The sequence below is a fragment of the Aspergillus versicolor genome (genome assembly GCF_001890125.1).
Source record: "Aspergillus versicolor CBS 583.65 unplaced genomic scaffold ASPVEscaffold_16, whole genome shotgun sequence".
Classification (NCBI taxonomy): Eukaryota; Fungi; Ascomycota; class Eurotiomycetes; order Eurotiales; family Aspergillaceae; genus Aspergillus; species Aspergillus versicolor.
In genome coordinates this window covers 153,247-172,548 of record NW_024467539.1, presented here as the reverse complement: position 1 = coordinate 172,548, position 19,302 = coordinate 153,247, and the positions used below count along the sequence as shown (strand labels likewise).

Sequence of the window (19,302 nt, the reverse complement as noted above, 5' to 3'; positions counted from 1 at the left end):
CGGTGGGATATCTCGGCAGAGTGGGATGCAATTGACACCAATCGGGCTATTCTTTCTTGAACCAATTAGGATATGTTGAGCCACCTGCTTGAATGAGCTGACTGCAGACACGGTATCCGAACGAGATAGAAATCGGTCTGTTCTGGCGTCGATTCCCTGCATAACTCACCAATGAAGGAATTGTGCCGCTGATTCAGCCAATGGCGCCCACTCGGGGCCGAGTGGGCCCAGAGTGGAAAGGCCGAGCGGGATGCCCGGTATCTCCGAGTACAGCAAACAAAGACGGAAATCGCATCAGATGACGGAATCAGAGGAAAGGTATTTAAGATGCTGTCTTGAACAATGCCCATCAGAGAAGCATCTAATTTCTTGAAAGCAACTGGACTCAAATCAAGCACACCTATCGATATACACTCAAGCTCCGTGATATATACTTCACCATGTCTATCCGCAACGTTGTCCTCGCTGGTGTATGTACTTCATCTACAATGAAGACACTTCTAACACAAACAGATAAGCGGAAACCTCGGACCAGCACTCCTCTCCGCCGTCTCCTCCAGCTTCAACGTCACCGTCTTCAGCCGTCCAGACTCCAAGCCCACCCTCCCCGCAAACGTCAAAGCAGTGCCCGTCGACTATACCTCCATCGACTCCCTCACTACAGCCCTGCAAGGAACAGACGCAGTCGTCTCCGCAATCCCACCTACCGCCGCCGAGGCCCAGACGAACCTCATCCACGCCGCCGTGGCAGCTGGCGTCTCGCGCTTCCTCCCGTCTGAGTTCGGCTCGGACCTTGATAACCCTATTAACCGTGCTGCTCCGGTGTATGGGCCTAAGGTGCAAGCCCAGGAATTGTTGAAGTCCCTTGCTGCGGAGGGCAAGATTACCTATACCATTGTGTATAATGGGGCGTTCCTGGACTGGGGCCTTCAGGCTGGATTTCCCATTTCGCCTGTGAAGAAGGTCGCGGCTCTGCATGATGGGGGAGAGAGGCTTTATAGTACTACTACACTGGCTGCGGTTGGGAAGGCCGTTGTAGGTGTGTTGAGTAAGCCCGAGGAGACGAAGAATCGGGTTGTTAGAGTCAGTGAGGCGGTTTCGACGCTGAAGGACGTGTTGGAGCTGTCGAAGGAGGTTGTTGGGGGCGATGGATGGACAATCACGGAGCCGGATACGGAGGCCGAGGCTCAGAAGGCGTTGGGATTGATTAAGCAGGGGGTCTTTAACCATGGGACTATATTGCCGTTCATTTACAAGGCTATCTGGGGAGCTGAGACAGGTGGGCTGTTTAAAGAGCCGGACAATGAGTTACTGGGTATCCAGCAGCTGGATAAAGAGGGTATCAAGCAGGTTATTCAGAATGTTGTGAACGCAAATCAGAATTAGATAGTCTAGCTACCTCTGATAACAGCAATATTCATATCTAACGTACAATTCTTATCATTCCTTCATTATTGAAGTAGTCTTTGTCTTTCATAAACGTTTATTTGCCAGCAGCCTCCTTCACAACACGCACGATATCATCAGGTCCCAAGCCCTGGGCATTGATCTGCTCAAACAGACCACCGCAGCCTTCCTTGACTGCACCCATCATGCGGTATCGTGGCTTCAGACCACGGTCAAGCAGGTGGCTGCCCAGCCTCGAACCAAGACTGGTCTTCTGGGCCAACGACTCGACAACCACAACGAACGGACTGGATCCGTAATCCTTGATCGCCTGCTCATCCACCACATTCAGAGTTGGCTTGTTGATCAATCCCACGTCAAGACCGTCCTTGCGCAGACGCTCAACGGCGTCCAGAGAGCGGTAGAGCATGTCACCGTAGGAGACAACATACCCGGCCTTTCCGCGGCGGATGTACTCCTCCTTACCAGGCACGAACTCGTAGTCCCCACCGAACAGCTTCTCCTCGCTGTTCTCCTTCAGGATGTAAGGGACCTTGGAGCGCGTCGAGAAGATAAACCGCAGCCCCTTGTTGAAGAAGACCTTGCGCACAACGGCCTTCATCTGCTCGCCGTCAGCAGGGAAGTAAAGCCCCGTGCTCTCGGCATCCATCAGCCCGTTATCAGCGAAGAAGGCATTCAGCCCAAAGTGGCATGTGTTGTCAGCGATCTCATCCACGCCGCTATGCGAGAAGTGAGAGAGCACCGAACACCCGTTCAACCGCGCCATCGTGATCTCGGAGATACACATCTCGATGAACGCGCAGAAGGTCGAGAACACGCCCTGTCGCGAGCCGTCACTTCCAAAACCAAATCCTGCCGCGGCGCTGAAGTTTCCGCGCTCCATCACTCCAGACGAAACGTATACCTCTGGGTGAGCCTGGTGGATACCTTTCAGACCCGTTGAACCTTCCAGATCCGAGTCGATGACCATAACGCGCTTCGCGGCTTCTTCCTTGCTCAGTCCGTCCAGTACACCGTTCACGGCCTCGCCGAAGATAACCCGGTTCCCGCCTTTATCCTTCGTCGAGCCAAGATACTGGTGCGGGTTACTGGCGGCCTTGATCTGGTCGTAGAAGGCGAGCGACTCGGCAGCGTACCCGCGCTTGGTGAGATACTTGCGTGCAATGTCGACGGGGACGACGTCGTGCGCGTGCGTCTTGCCCTCGATGCCTTCAATTCCCGGCGCCATCTTGCGGTCGACAATGACAGCCGCTGGGCCGGGGGTGTTGATGGTCTCGACCATGGCGCTGTAGAGCGAGTCGATGTTCTCGCCTTGGGCGCGTAGGACCTTGAGTCCGTGGCCGGACAGGGTACGTTCGAGCTCGTACCCCTTTAGATACTGCGATGGGTGGCCTGCGATGGTGACGTCGTTGTTGTCGACGAAGACCTTGACGTTCAGGTCCTTTGCCACGGCGATGCGGGCGGCTTCGGCGTCGTTCCCTTCCTGCTGGGACCCGTCCGAGCCGAGCAGGAAGACGGCCTTGTCGCGGTTTGCCATGGCGATGCCGTTGACCATGGCCCACATGTGTCCGAGGCGGCCGGAGCTGAACTTCACGCCTGGGGTGAGGCCGAGTTCGGGGTGGCCGGGGAGTTTGGAGTTGGCGTCGCGGTAGTTGAGGAGGTGGTCTGGTTCGATTTTACCGTCTAGTGCGGCGAGGAGGTACTGTGTTGCGACGCGATGGCCGGCTTCGTCGAAGATGGCGTCGTAGAAGCCGGACGGGTTGGCGTTGAGGAAGCCTAGCAGGATGCAGACTTCGGGGGCTGTGTCGAAGGGCCCTCCGGTGTGGCCTGCTTGGCCTCGGGCGGCGCCGGTCGCTGTGAAGGCGACGATGGCATCGCGGAAGACGTTGATGTTGTGCAGCAGGTCGCTCTTCTGCTGGTCGGTGAGCTGCTTGCTCGTGGGATCGAGCTTGAGCTTCTTGAACTGCTTGAGGTCGACGGGGAGGTGATAGCCTGCCATAGTCACGATTGTGAAGAATTTATTGAACAACTGGAAGTGGAATTGCTGCTATCTATTTCTTAAATTTGTTCAGCTTTCGTGTTAATAAGAATTACCTTGATATGATATCATACAGGCTCCCACTATGATATCATGACCACACCACCAGGCACAATTACGTGTCCGAGCACCGAGCGGATAATAGGTAAGGATAATGTAATAAAACTTGATTCTATCCAGGCGCATAGTAGTACAGGCTATAGCAGGCTAGGTATTGGTAGGAACGCCGGCAGGATACCGCTCCCCCGCAGTCGTAAACTTGGCCAGGACGGCATCGATCTGCGCCAACTCGCCGTCGTCCAGGTCAATCACTTTGGAGTTCTCCTCCACGCGAGTTGCAGTAGTCGCGCCAGGGATGGGAATGATGGTCGGCATCCCCGGGCGCCGCGATAGCGAGCGCACCCAGTTAATTGCCAGCTGCGCCGGGGTGCAGTTCTTTGCGCGCGCCAGCTCCTCCACCTTGGCCACCAGCTGCATGTTGATTTCGAAGTTCTCGGGCTGGAAGCGGGGATACCTTCTTAGCATCGAGTCCGCGGGCAGGTCGTCAAATTTGCGGATTTGGCCGGTTAACAGGCCCCGGCCCATGGGCGAGTATGCGACCAGCGGGATGCCGTACTGGGCGCAAGCGGCCGCGACGCCGTTCTCGAGGGGGCCGGTTTCAAACCTGAAACTAGTTAGGTGGGATACAATACTATAGACTAGGTAGGGGGGCGTACAGAGAAAGCTCAACCTCCACCGCAACAACCTTGGTATGTTTGACAGCCTCGTGGATCGTCTCGGCGCGGACCTCCGACAGCGCCACGCCGCCGAGCTTGCCGGCCTTAATATACTCGTTCAACACGCCAAACGTCACCTCCATGGGGACGGTCTGGTCGCGGCGCGCAAATTCGAACTGGTCGAGCTTCTTGCGCCCGTTCAGTTGCTTGATGCAGTCGTCGAGCGTGCGGCGCGTGCCCTCAACAGACCCGTCGGGATGGAATGTCTGCAAATTCAATCCTCCTTTAATGTTGATGACGAACTTGGAGGCGTCTTCGGGGTATTTCTCGAGGTAGCGCTCGAGCAGGACCAGACTGTTGTAGTCGGGCTTTCCGTAGAATTCGCCGCCGTTCCAGAGGGTGCCTTTTGTTAATGTTAACAAAATCAAGACAAACAGTGGACAACGTACAGCCATTTTTCAAGGCCGCGCGCATGGCTTCAAAGGCCTGTTCCTGGGAAGGGGGAGTAGCGCGCCAGGTGAGGCCCATGAGGCCGAAGCCAATGGGGCCGACAGTCTGCGAGCCAACTTGGACCATTTTGTAGAGTAGAACAGAAGAGTGTGGAGAGAAGAGTGTTGTTGGTTGTTGTGTTGTGTTGTGTTGGTGGGAGAGTGGATTTATAGCGGAATTAAGCAGGACCACACAATTAATTCCAATTAATTCCAGTCATCAACATCAGTACAACAACACAACGGACAACGGAGATAGAAATAAGCCCTCGATTACCGATCTTATCCCCTTCTTCCGGATAGTTTACGAGTTACCGATCCCTCCGTCTACGAATCAGCCTCCAGGTTCCTGTCCTTCTTCTCCATCTCGATCTCCACCGGGCTCTGGCACACATAATCCTTGAACTTGCGCGCCGCAACGCCTGCTTGGAACATCTCCTGGATCTCCGCCACCGATCGCCCCTTCAACTCGGGCAGGCAGAAGAACAGATACACACACATAGGCAGCGACAGGCCAAAGAACACAAAGCAGATCTTGCCGCCCAGATCGGCCTCGTCGGTGTTGAGCAGGTACGGCATGATCTGCAGCACCGCGCACGACACCGCAGTCGCCGACATGATGTTGATCGAGTATGTTTTCTGACGCAGCAGCGGACTCGGTGTTTCGCCGCCGACGGCGTATGAGACTGCGCCTAGTGTCGCTTGGTACAGGAACCCCCATAGCGTCATGAATGCGACCGTTGCTTTCAGCGCCTGGCTGGACTCGCTGATGCTGATCAAGCCGATCAGGAGCAGTCCGCCGGTCATGGCGAATGTACCCCCGACTATCATGGGTCGACGACCGAGGCGATCGACCAGTGGCCAGGAGCAGATGTTGCCGAAGAGCTGGATGGCGAAGGCGGCTTGTGCGACGCCGAGTGCGTTCTGGACGCCGGCGAGTTTGAAGTAATATCTAGTTCGTTCGTCAGTATAGGAGATGCATAGGATGGGATTATGACGTTGAGGACGTACGTGAGATATCCAGAGACAAAGTTCACTCCGACGAACTGCTGCGCGATGTACACCATGCAGACAATGAGCGTACGCCGACCGTCGCTCCCCTTGAAGCAGTCGAGCCAGGCGGAACCCGTCCGAGCAAGCTCCTGTTCCTGTTGGACTGCAGCAGTGGTCACGGCCATTGCGTCGTCGACGTCGAACTTTGGACCGTTGAACTTGAGGAAGGACTTTGCGGCTTCTTCTGGCCGGCCCTTCATGATGAGCCAGGACGGAGACTCCGGGAGGAAGGGCAGGCCGAGAAGCAACAGCCCAGGAGGGATCATCTGGGTGATGATGGGAATGCGCCAGCCGAAGCTGTCAGTACGGTTCTGCGAGCCTAGAACGGCCGCCGAGTTGAGCCACTGACCGAGCACGATCATCGTGTTCTAGGTATATATTGATTAGAGCTGGAGACAGGTGCTTCTGGATAAGTTGGAGAACATACGACGAGCGACAGACACAGACCACGGACACGAACAGGCGCCAGCTCTGCCACAAACACAGGGCCTAGTGAATGTCCCAGCCCAAAGCCAAACGTGCCCAGCAACTTCCCCCCAAACAGCTGCATGATGGTGTTGCTAAAGTACTGCGTGAGGATGCCGGCCACGCACAACACACAGCCGAAGACGATCGTCTTCTTACGCCCTAGGAAATCGGAGATGACACCTGTTGCAAAGGCCGAGCAGAACAGGCCCACTGTCGTCGCAGCATTCAGGATCTGCTGGTCTTTGGCGCGGATCTCGCGGGTGCCATTGACCTCGACGCCGAATTGTTCGAGAAAGGGGTCGACGGCGAGCAGGTTGCCCACGGTACTGTTCTCGTAGCCGAAGTTGATGGGGAGGAGGAAGATGAAGAAGCCTGCACTGTGTCAGTGACATTCCAATTGTATACTGGCTGCTCTGAGTAGGGTCGTACACCAGGCGAGCACCCGCTTGCTGTCCCACAGCTCCCGCCAGGTCAGCTTGGTCGAGGTGTTAGGGGCCTCGACGGGGACGCTCTCTGCGTGGTAAGCAGTCTCCTTGTTTGTAACCATCTTGAATGTATTGTGTACTTCCGTCGTTTACTCTGTATAGCCTGTGTCTGGGTATCCCGGTACTTATACAGGACTTGATGTTGAACCCCATGGGGACACGGAATGACGCCTCGTGTGCCGAGTCCACTCTGTCGGGACCGCTAGCAGCTTCGAGATTCCATTTACGGATTGGCTAAGGTTGCAATTGCTGTTTCCAGCCATCACCAGAAAGATTAGCCGCCATGAACCTGGTCTAACTGCTTCCTGGGCTTGTCATGGAGATCTGGCCCGGCAAATCTTCGGCCGTGCAGAATGGGGCATGCCAGCAGGCGGAATTGACCAGTAAGACACGCCCGGAGAAGCCTGAATTCTGGATCCAACTGCATCCCCGCTTAAGTAATGACTTTACTGGGCAGATCCACTATCTGAAAGGGCAGTTGGAAGCACGGTGTCCAGTCCACTGCCAAACCACTGCCAACGTAGTTGAAGAAGTGCAGGGACGTAATAAATATCTCCCAGCGACGATATAAATACCCTACCCATAGCCTACAAAGCGAGAACATACGAGTACCAAGATATTAAAATGCCCGCCCAAACACTCCTCCGCCGGGTGAATTCCAAACACCGCGCCTTCGTCATATCCGACATCTCCAACGAGCCCGACGACGCCGAATCCCTCGTCCGCTTCCTCCTATATGGAAATGAATTCCACGTCCAGGGCCTGGTCGCGTGTACATCGACCTGGATGCGCGATAAAGTGCACCCAGAGGACATGACGCGCATCGTGCAGGCGTACGCACAGGTTGTCGATAACTTGAACGCACACGTTCATCCTGATAACTCTTACCCTGATCCGGGGTATCTCAAGTCGCTTATCAAGGCCGGCCCGGCGTGCTATGGTCGTGAAGCGCTGCGTGACAACGTCCCGCTGGCTGAGGGCACTGAACTGCTGATACAGCGACTTGAGGCGGAGGATAAGCCGCTCTGGGTGCTTTGCTGGGGAGGGACGAATGTTATTGCCCAGGCGCTGCAAGAGATTGATCGGACGAGGGCGGGTACGGCGGCTGAGCTGCGCTCGAGGCTGCGGGTTTATGCGATCAGCGACCAGGATGATACGGGGATGTGGATCCGCGTCAATTATCCAGATATCTTCTATATCTGCTCTGTGCATGGGTGGAAGGAGTATGGGATGGCTGCGTGGGTGGGCATATCGGGTGATCTGCTCATGCCGTTGGATGAGGGCGGACCTGATGTGACCAAGGTGAAGCTGGACTGGTTGAAGGAGCATATCCAGATTGGACCTCTGGGGAAGGAGTATCCTGATTACTCGTTTATCATGGAGGGGGACACTCCGACGCTGCTATATCTGATCCAGAATGGCCTGGGGTCGCCGGAGAACCCGCACTGGGGAAGCTGGGGTGGTCGATATGTCCTGGGGGATATTGGGGGCGCTTCGAAGCATTACATGGATGCAAAGGATACAGTGACTGGGAGGAACGGCGCCAAATTCACCTCCAATCAAGCTACCATCTGGCGGTGGAGAGACGCATTCCAGAACGACTTTGCTGCGCGCATGCAGTGGACATTGAGCAGCTATCTGGCGAAGGCGAACCATGCCCCGGTAGTCGTTGTTAACGACAGTACAGCTGGCTCTGAGCCATTATTGTTAGACGCTGAGGCAGGGACTGAAATTACTCTCGATGCGTCGAAATCGTATGATCCTGATGGTGATGATATCTCGTTCTCCTGGTGCCAGTACAAAGAGCCAACAACAGCACAATCGCACATCCACTGGCATGTCGTCCCAGACGTCGAATTCAGGCCCGTTGAAGGAACTCCCAATGGATCTGTAGTAAAGGTAACTCTACCACCACCAGAGGTCAGCGCAGTGAGCATCCTCTCCGGCCAGGCTCTCGAGAAAGGACAAGCTCTGCACTTCATCCTCGAAGTCCGAGACAACGGCATCCCTAGTCTTATCACATACAAACGGGTTGTGGTGCAAGTCACGAACCGGGACCTACAAGGGGGGAAGGGCAAGGCTTTTGACACTATTACAGAAGCACTCGGCCATCCCACAAAATAGACATACCACGATAGAAACGACTTTATTTTGCTACTGCTAATACCCCAATCCTCCTCGCGCCCCTACAAAATCAACAACATCAAAGAAACTCTTCTTAAAGAACCTCTCCTGCGTCGTGCGATTCACAACCTGAATCCCAAACTGGCTGTCATAGTCCCCAAACTCCCAATTATCCATGAAGCTCCATGGAAACGCACCTAGGACATGAACCCCGTCTTCCCAGATTGCCTTGAGCGTCTCGGATAGGAACGAGAGGTAATATGTACTCCGCGGCGAGTCGAAGAGTTGATCTACCAGATCACGCTTTGATTCTTCGTAAACGGGGAACCCGAATTCGCCGATTATCACTGGCTTGCGGAATGTGTTCCATAGATAGGATAGGTATGAGCGTAGATATGTCGGTGTTATGTAGACGTAGCTGTGCGAGCGGTATCCAATGTCCCAGTTGAAGATGTTCGTTGTTTCCTGCGTCACGCAGTACGGGTATAACGGGTTGATTTCCATATTCTGGCTTGAGCATGCCTCTATCCCACCAGCTGGGACCGAGATCACTGTCGCCGTGTACGGATCTATACCGAAAAAGTCTGTCGTATTGGCGACATACTCAAGATCCTCCTCGCTGAGCGCCGTTGCCCCGGGGAGAGTCTCAAGGATAGAATCAGGGTACTGCTCGCCCAGACACAGCGGATTCCCGAATGGACCCAGCTGCATCTCGTTGAATCTGTCCGTCGCCTTGACGTCGCTCTCATTCTTTGGATTCCTGGGTACGCCGAAGTTATTGTTTAGTTTGAATCCGACTTTCCCTGTCCCGCCGAGGGTGTCGTGGTAGTAGTGGTATAGCTCTGCATGTGCGCGAACCACATTATCTATCCCGGTAAAGTTAAATGCATAAAGCAACGGTTCGTTGAACGTCGTCCAGACGGGGACTCTATCGGCGAAATGCGTAAACAGTATTTTTCCGTAGTTGACGAATGCCTCCACGAATTCAGGATGCCAGTATCCGCCGTTGCTGTACCCGATATCAGCAGTGGCAGAGAGATTCGCGTCCTTGAGGAAATATAGCGGCGAGTCGAAGTGTAGCATCGTCACGACCGGCTGCATTCCAACTTCTAGGATATAATTTATCAGATCGTTGTAGTGCTTGATGCCCTGCTCGTTGATTGGACTCCCGGGGACGGTGAAAGGGAGGATGCGCGTCCACGGGATGGAGAAACTGTAGTACTTCACCCCCATTGCGGCAAGGCGTTGGATATCCTGCTTGTACAGGTAATAGTTCTCGTTGGTGACGTAGTTCTTCGGGGAGTCGTCCTGGATCAGTTTCTCCTGTAGAGTCGGGGCACGGCCTTCCAGTCCGATGGCGCCCTCGATTTGCGCTGCGGAACCGGCAACGCCGAAGAGGAAGTCATCCGGGAAATTGTAGCAGTCGGTCGGACCGAAGTAGTCGCGGGGTGGGAGGACGAGCTCAGACGAGGGAATAGGGGTAGGGCTGGCGGTGGTTGTGTAGAGGCCGATAGCTGTATAATTCGCCAGGCTGGCGGCCTCCCACTGCGACGACCATGCTGCCTGGCCATATTTATCGTCTGTATCTGTGGCTGAGATGCTTGTTTTTCCCGGTACCCAGCTGCCCCAGGTAGTAGTGGACAGCATAGTCCCTAGTTTATCCAGGGCATCGCTATACCCTGGTCCAAACGTGTGTGTCGTTGTCGGGGAGGGGACAGAGGTAGCATACCTATATAGTCAGTGATGCCACTAATAAGTTGCAGGATGTCTCACCGAACAGTCTCACTCTGCGTAAACGAGAACTCCTCAAAGCGATAACTAGGCGTCGGCTTCGCACCTGCTGTACACTCCGGACGCGCCGTATACCCTGTCGTCGTGACGTAGATCTGCTGCGCCTGCGCTACAGCCGCAAGGCCGGCAAGGAGTACAACGTCCATTTTGTACGGAGAATCACTTTACCAACATGGTGGGTATCTTGCTTAGGTACGAGTGGCTCTTTATACCCCAAAGTCGGATTTCCCGAGGTCTGGCGACGGGGATGAATGACCCGAGTAGCGTCGGTTTGCTGCTACATTGGGTAATTGTTGGACGATGCGGGATAAGTTAATAGCTAACTGCGGGGTATACAAAGAGAAAATCGGGTGGAGATGGATTCCCCACGGGGATGGAGTTGCAGTTGGAGATGCTAAGCCCGAAGAAACCCCGGTGCACGGTCTGTGCGTGAACCGTTGGAAGCGGTTTTGAACTACTGGGGAATCTTCGCTGATCCGATACACGTCTAAGGCTGCTCTACATGATTGACTGCGGAGCAGATTATAACTCGGTATGAGAGAGGATTTCCATTAAAACTATCAATGATATCTTATCGTCTGCGCTCACTATCCAGGACAGTTAACTACCCAACAAACTTGCAATTTCCTTGCGTTGTAAAAGAACGAAGTGAATCACTCTAACTACGCAACCCCTTTAAGAGGCAGCTGTCTCGACGTGCTTCTCCTGGGAAGCCTCAGCAGCAGAATCCTTACGGCCGCTAGGGTTCCCTTCTTCCTCGACGGCCTTGTTGAAGGCGATCTGGCCCTGCTCGGCCTTCTTGATGTGCTGGTACTGCACCTTGGTCTGCCACGGCTTGATGTCCGTCTGGAACATGGCGTCGACATCCTCGAGTGTCTTTCCTGCCGTTTCAGGGAAGAAGAAGAACACGTGCAGGGTCATGGCAGCGCAGAAGACACCGAAGAGGACGTAAACCTTCCATTTGATGTTTTCAAAGGCAGGCGGGACGAAGTACGAGAGAGCAAAGTTGAAAATCCAGTTTGATGCGGTGGTGACACCGACGGCCTTTCCGCGCAGACGGAGCGGGAAGAGCTCGGGTGGGTAGATCCATGAGACGGGACCCCATGTTGGTGCGTAGGACGCGACGAAGAGGTATGTGCAGGCGATGATGCCCTTTGCTGCGGACTGCGCGTCGGACATGTCCCAGGATTCCTCGGGGACGTTGTCGACGCCGCCTGGGGGCGCGGGCTTGCCGTATGTGGCCATGATGCCGGCGTTGGCGAACATGAAGGTCATCATGAGGGTGGAGCCGACGAGGAGGGGGATGCGGCGGCCCCAGCGGTCGATGAAGAAGAGGGCCAGAATGGTCATGACCACGTTGATGACATATTGGATGGACGAGGCGACGAGGTTGGCATTACCAGAGAGACCGGCCATACCGAAGACATATGTGATGTACCTGCAACCGTTAGTACAATTACAGTAACTGTGGATTTATGGAACTTACAGCATCATCACGTTCATGCCGGTCAGCTGCGACCAGATCTGGGTGAACATGCCGATATGAGTGCGGTTGATCATGTTGGGCTTGAACAGGTCGAGGTAGCTGGCATCGGCGTTGTCGCGCTCAAACTCGCACATCTCGCGGATCTCGCGCAGCTCGGTCTGGACGAACGCGGCGTTGCGGTCACCCTTGGCGTGGACCAGAGCCAGGGTCTCGTGGCACTCCTCCCAGCGGTCTTTCTTGGCCAGCCATCGAGGGCTCTCGGGCATGAAGAAGAGGGCGAAGAAGAGGATCACGGCGGGGATCATCTGCAGACCCCAGGGCAGACGCCAGGCGGCGGGGCCGGTGAGGAAGCTGCTGCCGTAGGAGATGTAGAACATGATCAAGATCTGCGGGAATTAGCGTGCATCCGTTATAAATCTCTTGAAACGTACACCCCAGGTAATGGCCCACTGCTGGGCACCGACGACAGCTCCACGCTTACTGGGCTGAGCGAGCTCGGCGACGTAGACAGGAACCTGGGCACTGCAGATACCCACGGAGACACCGTTGATGAAGCGGCCGACGACCAGCTGGCCGATGCTGAAGGAGGAGCAGGTAATGGCACTTCCAATACACCAGATGACGGCACCGGCCTGGATAGCCCGGCGACGGCCAAGGGCATCGGTGACGATTCCGGAAGCCAAAGCACCAAGAAACGAGCCACCAGGCATAGAAGCAGAAATGCCACCCTGGTTACTGGAGGTGGGACCGGCGCATTTGCCATCCTGGTCGAGGCCGCCCTGGTTGAAGAAGCATTTGTACTGTTGGGTGCCGAGACTGCACGTAGACACATTAGACACCAGAAGTCAGTACCAACAGTGAGAGTTAGACGCACATGGCCGACATAGAAGCAATGTCAAAACCAAACAGGGCACCACCGATGACCGCAATGGTCGTGATGATGTAGATGTTGCTGAAGACGTAGCCCATCTTGACGCTGATCCGGACAGGAACTGGAGACTGAAGACAGAAGACAGAAGAAAGTGAAAAAGCCGGGGATGGAGTCTAATAAAGAGGGCGACGCGGGGATGACAAGCATCTGACCAGCAACACAAGCAACAAAGCGCCCATTGGCTGTCCTGGAGATGACGAGTCAGGACGCCGGGCGGCAGCGTCGCATTACCAGCAAATGCGGTCCAATCGGCGGATTGTCTCTCTTCTGGTTCGAGTCAATTTGTAGCCAGATCCTTCGAGGGCTCTAGCACCGAGTAGTCCTAGCTGGACGGTTAGTGTGGTAGCGAGGTCGCGTAGATGAATAGGGGCGAGAAAGTGGGCTGTCAGCAATAACGACGTTACATTGAGGCGACGTTAAAATGGGAGGCAGTTACATGGAAGACATGGTGGACAGAGCAGATGGTGGGCTGGTTACCATGGTTGGCACATGGCATGGTTGACAGCAGAGATCTGGGGGTGGACCTGAATCTGGAGGAAAACTGGAGGGAAACTGGAGAGAAAACTGGAGACTGCAGATACAACAATACAGACTGATACGGACATCCGCCTCGCCAAGTGCCGGCTGCCGAGAGAGCTTGAATACGCCTCGCGCCTTGGAAACGCCACCTCTTTCCATTGGTTTGCTTGCCTCTGTTTTAATCTAAAGAAGTCGGCTTAATTTGTTCAAGCCGGACATCTCTCATCCGAGGCCGTAACTAACAGCGCAAGTAGGCCATCGCCCCGAAATACAGCGCAACCAGCAGATGCCACAGAACCATCTGGTATTTCCCCCGCCCAAACACCGCAACCACCACCGCGTCCCCCACGCTCATTACGGCCCCCACTGCAAGCATCCCCGTCACGCCCCTCGGGTCGTGCAGTCTGCCCACGACCTCCATGCTGACCCCGTATCCGATCTCGCGGATGCCCTTGACATACATGAGCGGGGAGACCGTGCCCTCTTTTGACACCGGGTCGTCGGAGCCCTCGCGGGGCACCCCGAATTCGTAGTACTGGTTCCCGGGGGTGATGATGCTGCGGATGCCGCGGATGATGCACACAGTTCCGATCAGGGCGGGCAATCTGCTGCTGTTGTAGTCTGCTAGTACTTAGCGGGTTGTGGCTGTAGAGAGGTGATGGTGTTTACCCAGGAAACCCCAGACCCACGATGGGATCGGCGATGTCAACCCCATATCTATTACGGTGAGATGGATCAGAAGTTCTTTGAATGTCGTCCAGAGAGTGTATCGAGCCTTCAAATTATTGTCTATTCTTCAACTGCGGGACATGCTGCTTATAACTGTCCTCTCATAAGAGCTATTCTAAGAGTGCTGCGCCCTGTATGACAACATAGCCAAGCGGGCAATGCTGTCGATCACGGATCCCAACTGGCAGGTTCCAATATTAAAAAGCGATCGATTCGTCTCGGATATTCAGACAGATGCTTAGATCTCTCTATTTTACAAACGCGACCGGCCAGTCTTGTGCTGCGTACGGAAATCGCCATCACTCCGTCGTCACTGGAACTGGATCAACACCACGCCCCTTGCTGACCACCGTCAGCTCAGTCCGTAGTACGCGGTATGCTTAACCTGGCCCGTGCTCAACTGGCCATTTCAAGGTGTCTGCCAGTCTGTTCATGGATCTGATCGAGCCGGCATCAGTGTGATGTGTGGTATTTACTACATAACTCTATGTTGTTATATATATATATAGTAAATGTTTCAGAGCATACATATACTCATGCCGGTAGTTTGGCTACTAGATCACCTCTCTTGTACCCACAAAGATATTCTAACATTGGACATGTTCTTTTGCAGAGGACGCAGAGACCATTTCCGTTAACCACTGAGGGTCGACTGGTTGAGGTGTCGCCCAAGTCATCTAAAAGTAAATGACCCGGACGGTAATTCCGGTGGGAGCTATCACGTGCTGTGATTTCGCCCAATAGGATTTATGGCCTCAGATTAGATCTGTATATTTTAAATGGCCGGCAGTCTTTGTCTGCTGAACTACAACAGGACAAGGCTGACACGAGGGAGAAATAGACAGAAGACAAGAGTAGAACAAAGGGCAGAATGGAGGAAACAAAGAGTGTCGTGAAAATAACTTTGCGGATATATATTCTGCATACCCTCGGTTAACCGCCATCTTCCTTGATCTCCGTAGAAACGACTCCAACGACATGGCTCCCAACAAACCAGCCAACACAATGCAGAACTCCTGCATCATCTGCCACAAGAAGAAGGTAATAGTTCCACACCTGCCATAGAATACTTCTGACAAGATAGGTCAAATGCGACCTCCACAAGAAAAGGCCGTGCTCCAATTGCGCCAAAGCCGGCTCTGAATGCCTGTAAGTCTGCCACCGCAGTATTGCCGCTGTGCTAACTGTGTAGGCCATATACGCGAAAACGAAAAGAATATACAAATGATCTTTCAGCTCCGACAAAAGTAAGCAAAGACAAGGTCGACAAACATAAAGGCAAGGACAGGGAGAAAAAGCGTGTTGAACCGAGCGCTGCCCTGCTCAAGGACCTCGAAGCCATCCAGAAAGCCGACTCTGCCCCGACATACCGCGGGCGCGACAGATATCTCGGCCGTCATGCCTCCTTCGACGAGGCCATGGTCGTTCCAAGTCTCACTAAAGAGCACCCGCTTGTGTCCAGCGCCGACCTGGAGTTGCTGATGGAGCAGGGTGCATTCACGCTGCCGTCCAACCCGGTCCAGCATGAATTGATTACGACTTTTATGGAATTCGGACAGGTCTGGACGCCGATAATTGATCCGACCTGGTTGACCGGCACGACGCCCTCGTTTCTCCTGTTACAGTCGATCTTTGTTGCCGCGAGCAGGATGACCACCCAGCCGAATGAGTACGGGCTGAGTTCCGACTTTTACCGCCGAGCAAAGCTCCTGTTCTTCTTTGGAGTCGAGCGAGATCCCTTGATTTCCGTTACGAGTGCTATCCTGCTGCACTGGTATAACCCGGTCGGACCAGAGACGGTTTCCACTGATACCGGTGGTTTCTGGCTGCGCGCTGCTGAATCGATCGCGTTCCAGATTGGACTGCACAAGGAGCCTTCGGTGAAGGATCGCCAGAGAGGTCTAAGGAGGCGACTATGGTGGACGCTTGTGGTAAGTTTTCCTGACATTGAATGGTGCAAGTCCCTAGTGTTAACTATCTAGCTACGCGACTGCATCATCTCCGCAGGCACCGGGCGCCCCCGAACAATCAACCTCAGCGACAGCGACGTATCGCCTCTTTCTATCGACGACTTCGACGAACCAGACGCCCACGCCCGCCTCTTCCCTGTCTACGTCTCCATCTGCCAGTGCCTAGGCGATATCGTCGAGCGCTGTCTCCGCCGCGATCTCACCCCCGCCAACCAACAAAGCCTCGAAAACTCGCTCTTCCGTTGGTTCAAGCAGGACTTCCCCGCCGTCGTCGGCCCATTCCCAGGGTACACGATGGAAGAGCGTCAAGTTCTCGTTACGTACCTCGCCAACCTCATCATCCTAGACCGCTCACCCCCTGCCGACGGTGCGCTCTCCGCCCGCTCCCTGCTCGCTGCGTCGTTTATCGCGGGGCTGTTCAAGGAATTCCTCGAGCGCGATGAACTATGCCGCCTCGGCGCCGCATCTACATTCTACGTCCTCAGCGCGGGGCTAATGCTCATCCCTGCTGCGCGGATAGACGGCCTCAAGGAACTAGTCGACGAAGACACAATCATCCTGAAAGCAGCCTTGCATATCCTCTCGAAACAGTGGGGGTCTGCGTCTGGGGCTCTGCGCACGCTCCAGAAGCTGGGCAAAGATAGTCCGCGCAGGCGCGCCAGGATCCACGATACAGCACGCCTGGACGAGGACGTCCTCCCGTTCTTGGCTGGGTTGGATACGAAGTGGTGTCGCATTTGGGGACCCGTTGTGGAGAATGAGGCTGGTGCGTCTGTGTCGTCGCTGCAGGGGTCGCAGGGGAGTCTACTGGAGCCTTATGCGAATGCGCAGGCGCAGGCGTGGGATATGCCGCCGCTGCCGGTGGAGTATCCGGATACGATGGTGGGGGATTGGGAAGGGGTTGGGTTTGATTTAGGGGGGTCCTGGCTTTTGGATGGGAATCTGTTTTCATCTATGTAGTTCTATCGAAATTTAAAGCTTTGCGTGCCGTTCCTCTAGGGTGTAGAACTGCAGGAATGAGGGGAGACAGTCTGGGTTCGTGACTGTGTTGCTGACTTTGGGCGGCAGCTGTCCTTTGCAGATGATGCCCTTGACGAGAGTCTCGATCTTCTTGCCGTTGACTGTCATTGGGATCTCTGGCACTTCTATCACGAACCGTGGGACGTGTCTGTGGCTGAGACCGCTGCGGATTGCGTCCTTGACTTTTCGGACCAGTTCATCAGTCAGTTTATGCGGCTGATGCATGACCACAAAGAGGAATACGCTCTCATCATTGTCAGCCGGACGACGACGCCCGATACAAAGTGTTGTCGCGATGACTTTGTTGAAGGGCTCGGCCTCGACGACAGAGTAAATATCTGACGAACCGAAGCGGATACCGTGGGGGTTCAGAACACCATCACTACACATGTTAGACTACTTACTATGTAAATAGGAATAAGGACATACCTTCGTCCATGAATCTGCCACCCCTTCGTAGACGGGTTGCAACTCGCCCAGTCATGCTGCACCCAGCAGTCAGGGAACAGATCAAAGTACGCTTCCTTGTACTTGGCCATGTTCTGATCTCCCCAGAAGAATACCGGCATTGACGGGAATGGCGTCCGGCAGACGAACTCTCCATGCTGGCCGGTTTCTCTGATAGATTGTCCTGTGGAGGGGTCGGCAACGTCGACGTCTTGTCCGAGCATCGGGAGCTGGATTTCCCCAGGATATACTGGCCCTGCTGGGTCTGTTCCGATCCAAGACGTAACCAGATCTGTACCACCAGTGACGCTTGTGAGGTGAACGGACTTTGGAAACGTGCGATAGAACCAGTGGTACTGGCTTGCAGCTAGGTGAGATCCCCCGGTTTGGACCATCCTGAGCGCGCTTAGGTCTGCTTCGTCCTTGGGAATGGATCCAGTCATCTCGAGCTGGTGCAGGAATCCGGGGGATATTCCCCAGTAGGTTACACGGTGGTGCTCCAGGGCTTTTAGCATGGCTTTAGGACTCGGCCAGAGTGGTGATCCATCGTATACAACCAGTGTTGGGCCGACGGATAGATGGCCTACCATGACGTTCCATAGGACCCAGGAGGTGCTGCTGTACTGCATTACCACGTCGTCATGGGTCAGTGAGTTGTGGAGGAGGGAGGTCTTCTTGTGTTGGATGATAACCGAGTGCGCGTGGACAAGACACTTGGGTACGCCGGTTGTGCCGCTGGTGTAAAGGATGTAGAGAGGATGCGAATATGAGACGCGGTTGAACTCCAGTTTATCATCTCTGGACCGTGCGAGAAAGCTGTCGAGAGTGGGAAATGGGGGAGCAGTCTTGGACAGCTGTATGATAAACAGTTCAGGCTTGTGGGTGAGTCTGCCCACGATATTCCGTACTTTGTCGACATTCGACCGAGTCTTGCCCTTGAATGTCGAGCAGTCGTCTGCAAAAAGGACCTTGGGACTAATCTGGTCTAATCTGGACACACAGCCCTGAAAGCTATTAGAATGAATACTGACGCAGTATCAAATCAACGTACCTCCTCTCCAATATCTGGCGCAATGCTGCTCCAGACAGCCCCAATCGACGCAGTAGCCAGGAACAGCGCAACAGACCATACACTCGTCGAGATGATAGCACCAACCCGGTCTCCCTCCTGTACTCCGCTCTGAAGCAAGGCGCTGCGAAGCCGCCGCACAGCTTCCCGCAGCCGCGCCCAGGTCCAGACATCTCCAGCAATGTCCTCTTTCTCGCGGATCCCAATGAGCGCAGCTTGATGAAGACGCTTGCCATGGAATACGTTCTCCGCGTAGTTGACGACCGCTCCTTCAAAGAACTTGGGGACAGCGCTCATGGGGACACTGGGATCATATGCGCGCGTCATTGTCGGCGGCAGCGACGGGACAATTCCAGTGTATGCATGCAGGTCTATCCAGAAATCATGCGGGTTGGTGACAGACCATCTATGCAGATCGTGCGAGGATCGAAGACTCTGGCTGAACTTGCGATTGACATGTTCGCGATAGATGTTCATAGGGATCTGCTCGGCTGGTAGGACCGGAGTCCAGATGGGCTGTGGTGGTGGTGACATGGCTGGATCTGTATTGCTGTCCCTTGA

General features: G+C 54.6%; 10 protein-coding genes across 10 annotated transcripts; 3 read left to right on the top strand and 7 right to left on the bottom strand.

Annotated features, from left to right (window-relative positions):
- The first annotated feature begins 329 nt into the window (after positions 1 to 329).
- On the top strand, positions 330 to 1,437 carry ASPVEDRAFT_47675 (aromatic alcohol reductase). The gene is made up of 2 exons (XM_040813839.1): positions 330 to 470; positions 514 to 1,437. The coding sequence occupies exons 1-2, from the start codon at positions 441 to 443 to the stop codon at positions 1,384 to 1,386; spliced, it is 903 nt and encodes a 300-aa protein (XP_040674294.1). The 5' UTR covers positions 330 to 440; the 3' UTR covers positions 1,387 to 1,437.
- ASPVEDRAFT_47674 (uncharacterized protein) lies at positions 988 to 3,453 on the bottom strand. The gene has a single exon (XM_040813838.1). The coding sequence runs from the start codon at positions 3,404 to 3,406 to the stop codon at positions 1,484 to 1,486; it is 1,923 nt and encodes a 640-aa protein (XP_040674293.1). The 5' UTR covers positions 3,407 to 3,453; the 3' UTR covers positions 988 to 1,483.
- Positions 3,454 to 3,652: 199 nt separating this feature from the next.
- ASPVEDRAFT_34676 (aldo/keto reductase family protein) lies at positions 3,653 to 4,737 on the bottom strand (the record flags this gene model as incomplete). The annotated part of the gene is made up of 3 exons (XM_040810880.1): positions 3,653 to 4,115; positions 4,162 to 4,564; positions 4,611 to 4,737. The coding sequence occupies 3 exons, from the start codon at positions 4,735 to 4,737 to the stop codon at positions 3,653 to 3,655; spliced, it is 993 nt and encodes a 330-aa protein (XP_040674292.1).
- A 239-nt stretch (positions 4,738 to 4,976) lies between these two features.
- Positions 4,977 to 6,717, bottom strand: ASPVEDRAFT_89746 (uncharacterized protein; the record flags this gene model as incomplete). Its single annotated transcript, XM_040818679.1, has 4 exons — positions 4,977 to 5,601; positions 5,661 to 6,070; positions 6,130 to 6,542; positions 6,600 to 6,717. The coding sequence occupies 4 exons, from the start codon at positions 6,715 to 6,717 to the stop codon at positions 4,977 to 4,979; spliced, it is 1,566 nt and encodes a 521-aa protein (XP_040674291.1).
- Positions 6,718 to 7,129: 412 nt separating this feature from the next.
- ASPVEDRAFT_402391 (uncharacterized protein) lies at positions 7,130 to 8,797 on the top strand. Its single transcript, XM_040812095.1, has one exon. It carries the CDS (start codon positions 7,280 to 7,282, stop codon positions 8,777 to 8,779), a length of 1,500 nt encoding a protein of 499 aa, XP_040674290.1. The 5' UTR covers positions 7,130 to 7,279; the 3' UTR covers positions 8,780 to 8,797.
- An 18-nt stretch (positions 8,798 to 8,815) lies between these two features.
- ASPVEDRAFT_89744 (glycoside hydrolase family 1 protein) lies at positions 8,816 to 10,716 on the bottom strand (the record flags this gene model as incomplete). Its single annotated transcript, XM_040818678.1, has 2 exons — positions 8,816 to 10,508; positions 10,553 to 10,716. The coding sequence occupies 2 exons, from the start codon at positions 10,714 to 10,716 to the stop codon at positions 8,816 to 8,818; spliced, it is 1,857 nt and encodes a 618-aa protein (XP_040674289.1).
- A 529-nt stretch (positions 10,717 to 11,245) lies between these two features.
- On the bottom strand, positions 11,246 to 13,025 carry ASPVEDRAFT_89743 (sugar porter family MFS transporter; the record flags this gene model as incomplete). The annotated part of the gene is made up of 4 exons (XM_040818677.1): positions 11,246 to 12,008; positions 12,057 to 12,442; positions 12,488 to 12,872; positions 12,931 to 13,025. 4 exons carry the CDS (start codon positions 13,023 to 13,025, stop codon positions 11,246 to 11,248), a joined length of 1,629 nt encoding a protein of 542 aa, XP_040674288.1.
- A 359-nt stretch (positions 13,026 to 13,384) lies between these two features.
- ASPVEDRAFT_402361 (DUF4267 domain-containing protein) lies at positions 13,385 to 14,471 on the bottom strand. The gene is made up of 2 exons (XM_040812093.1): positions 14,176 to 14,471; positions 13,385 to 14,127 (listed from the first exon to the last, which is right to left on the bottom strand). The coding sequence occupies exons 1-2, from the start codon at positions 14,219 to 14,221 to the stop codon at positions 13,745 to 13,747; spliced, it is 429 nt and encodes a 142-aa protein (XP_040674287.1). The 5' UTR covers positions 14,222 to 14,471; the 3' UTR covers positions 13,385 to 13,744.
- Positions 14,472 to 15,209: 738 nt separating this feature from the next.
- ASPVEDRAFT_77170 (transcription factor domain-containing protein) lies at positions 15,210 to 17,608 on the top strand. The gene is made up of 4 exons (XM_040816382.1): positions 15,210 to 15,276; positions 15,320 to 15,384; positions 15,428 to 16,166; positions 16,218 to 17,608. The coding sequence occupies exons 1-4, from the start codon at positions 15,214 to 15,216 to the stop codon at positions 17,163 to 17,165; spliced, it is 1,815 nt and encodes a 604-aa protein (XP_040674286.1). The 5' UTR covers positions 15,210 to 15,213; the 3' UTR covers positions 17,166 to 17,608.
- ASPVEDRAFT_144734 (uncharacterized protein) lies at positions 17,594 to 19,068 on the bottom strand (the record flags this gene model as incomplete). Its single annotated transcript, XM_040808013.1, has 2 exons — positions 17,594 to 18,676; positions 18,724 to 19,068. 2 exons carry the CDS (start codon positions 19,066 to 19,068, stop codon positions 17,594 to 17,596), a joined length of 1,428 nt encoding a protein of 475 aa, XP_040674285.1.
- Positions 19,069 to 19,302: the final 234 nt, after the last annotated feature.

Coding starts and splice junctions, on each gene's coding strand:
- ASPVEDRAFT_47675 (XM_040813839.1), top strand. CDS start 441: ATGTCTATCCGCAACGTTGTCCTCGCTGGT. Junction 471..513: donor GCAACGTTGTCCTCGCTGGT/GTATGTACTTCA, acceptor TAACACAAACAG/ATAAGCGGAAACCTCGGACC.
- ASPVEDRAFT_47674 (XM_040813838.1), bottom strand. CDS start 3,406: ATGGCAGGCTATCACCTCCCCGTCGACCTCAAGCAGTTCAAGAAGCTC.
- ASPVEDRAFT_402391 (XM_040812095.1), top strand. CDS start 7,280: ATGCCCGCCCAAACACTCCTCCGCCGGGTGAATTCCAAACACCGCGCC.
- ASPVEDRAFT_402361 (XM_040812093.1), bottom strand. CDS start 14,221: ATGGGGTTGACATCGCCGATCCCATCGTGGGTCTGGGGTTTCCTGG. Junction 14,128..14,175: donor GTGGGTCTGGGGTTTCCTGG/GTAAACACCATC, acceptor AAGTACTAGCAG/ACTACAACAGCAGCAGATTG.
- ASPVEDRAFT_77170 (XM_040816382.1), top strand. CDS start 15,214: ATGGCTCCCAACAAACCAGCCAACACAATGCAGAACTCCTGCATCATC. Junction 15,277..15,319: donor TCATCTGCCACAAGAAGAAG/GTAATAGTTCCA, acceptor CTGACAAGATAG/GTCAAATGCGACCTCCACAA. Junction 15,385..15,427: donor AAAGCCGGCTCTGAATGCCT/GTAAGTCTGCCA, acceptor CTAACTGTGTAG/GCCATATACGCGAAAACGAA.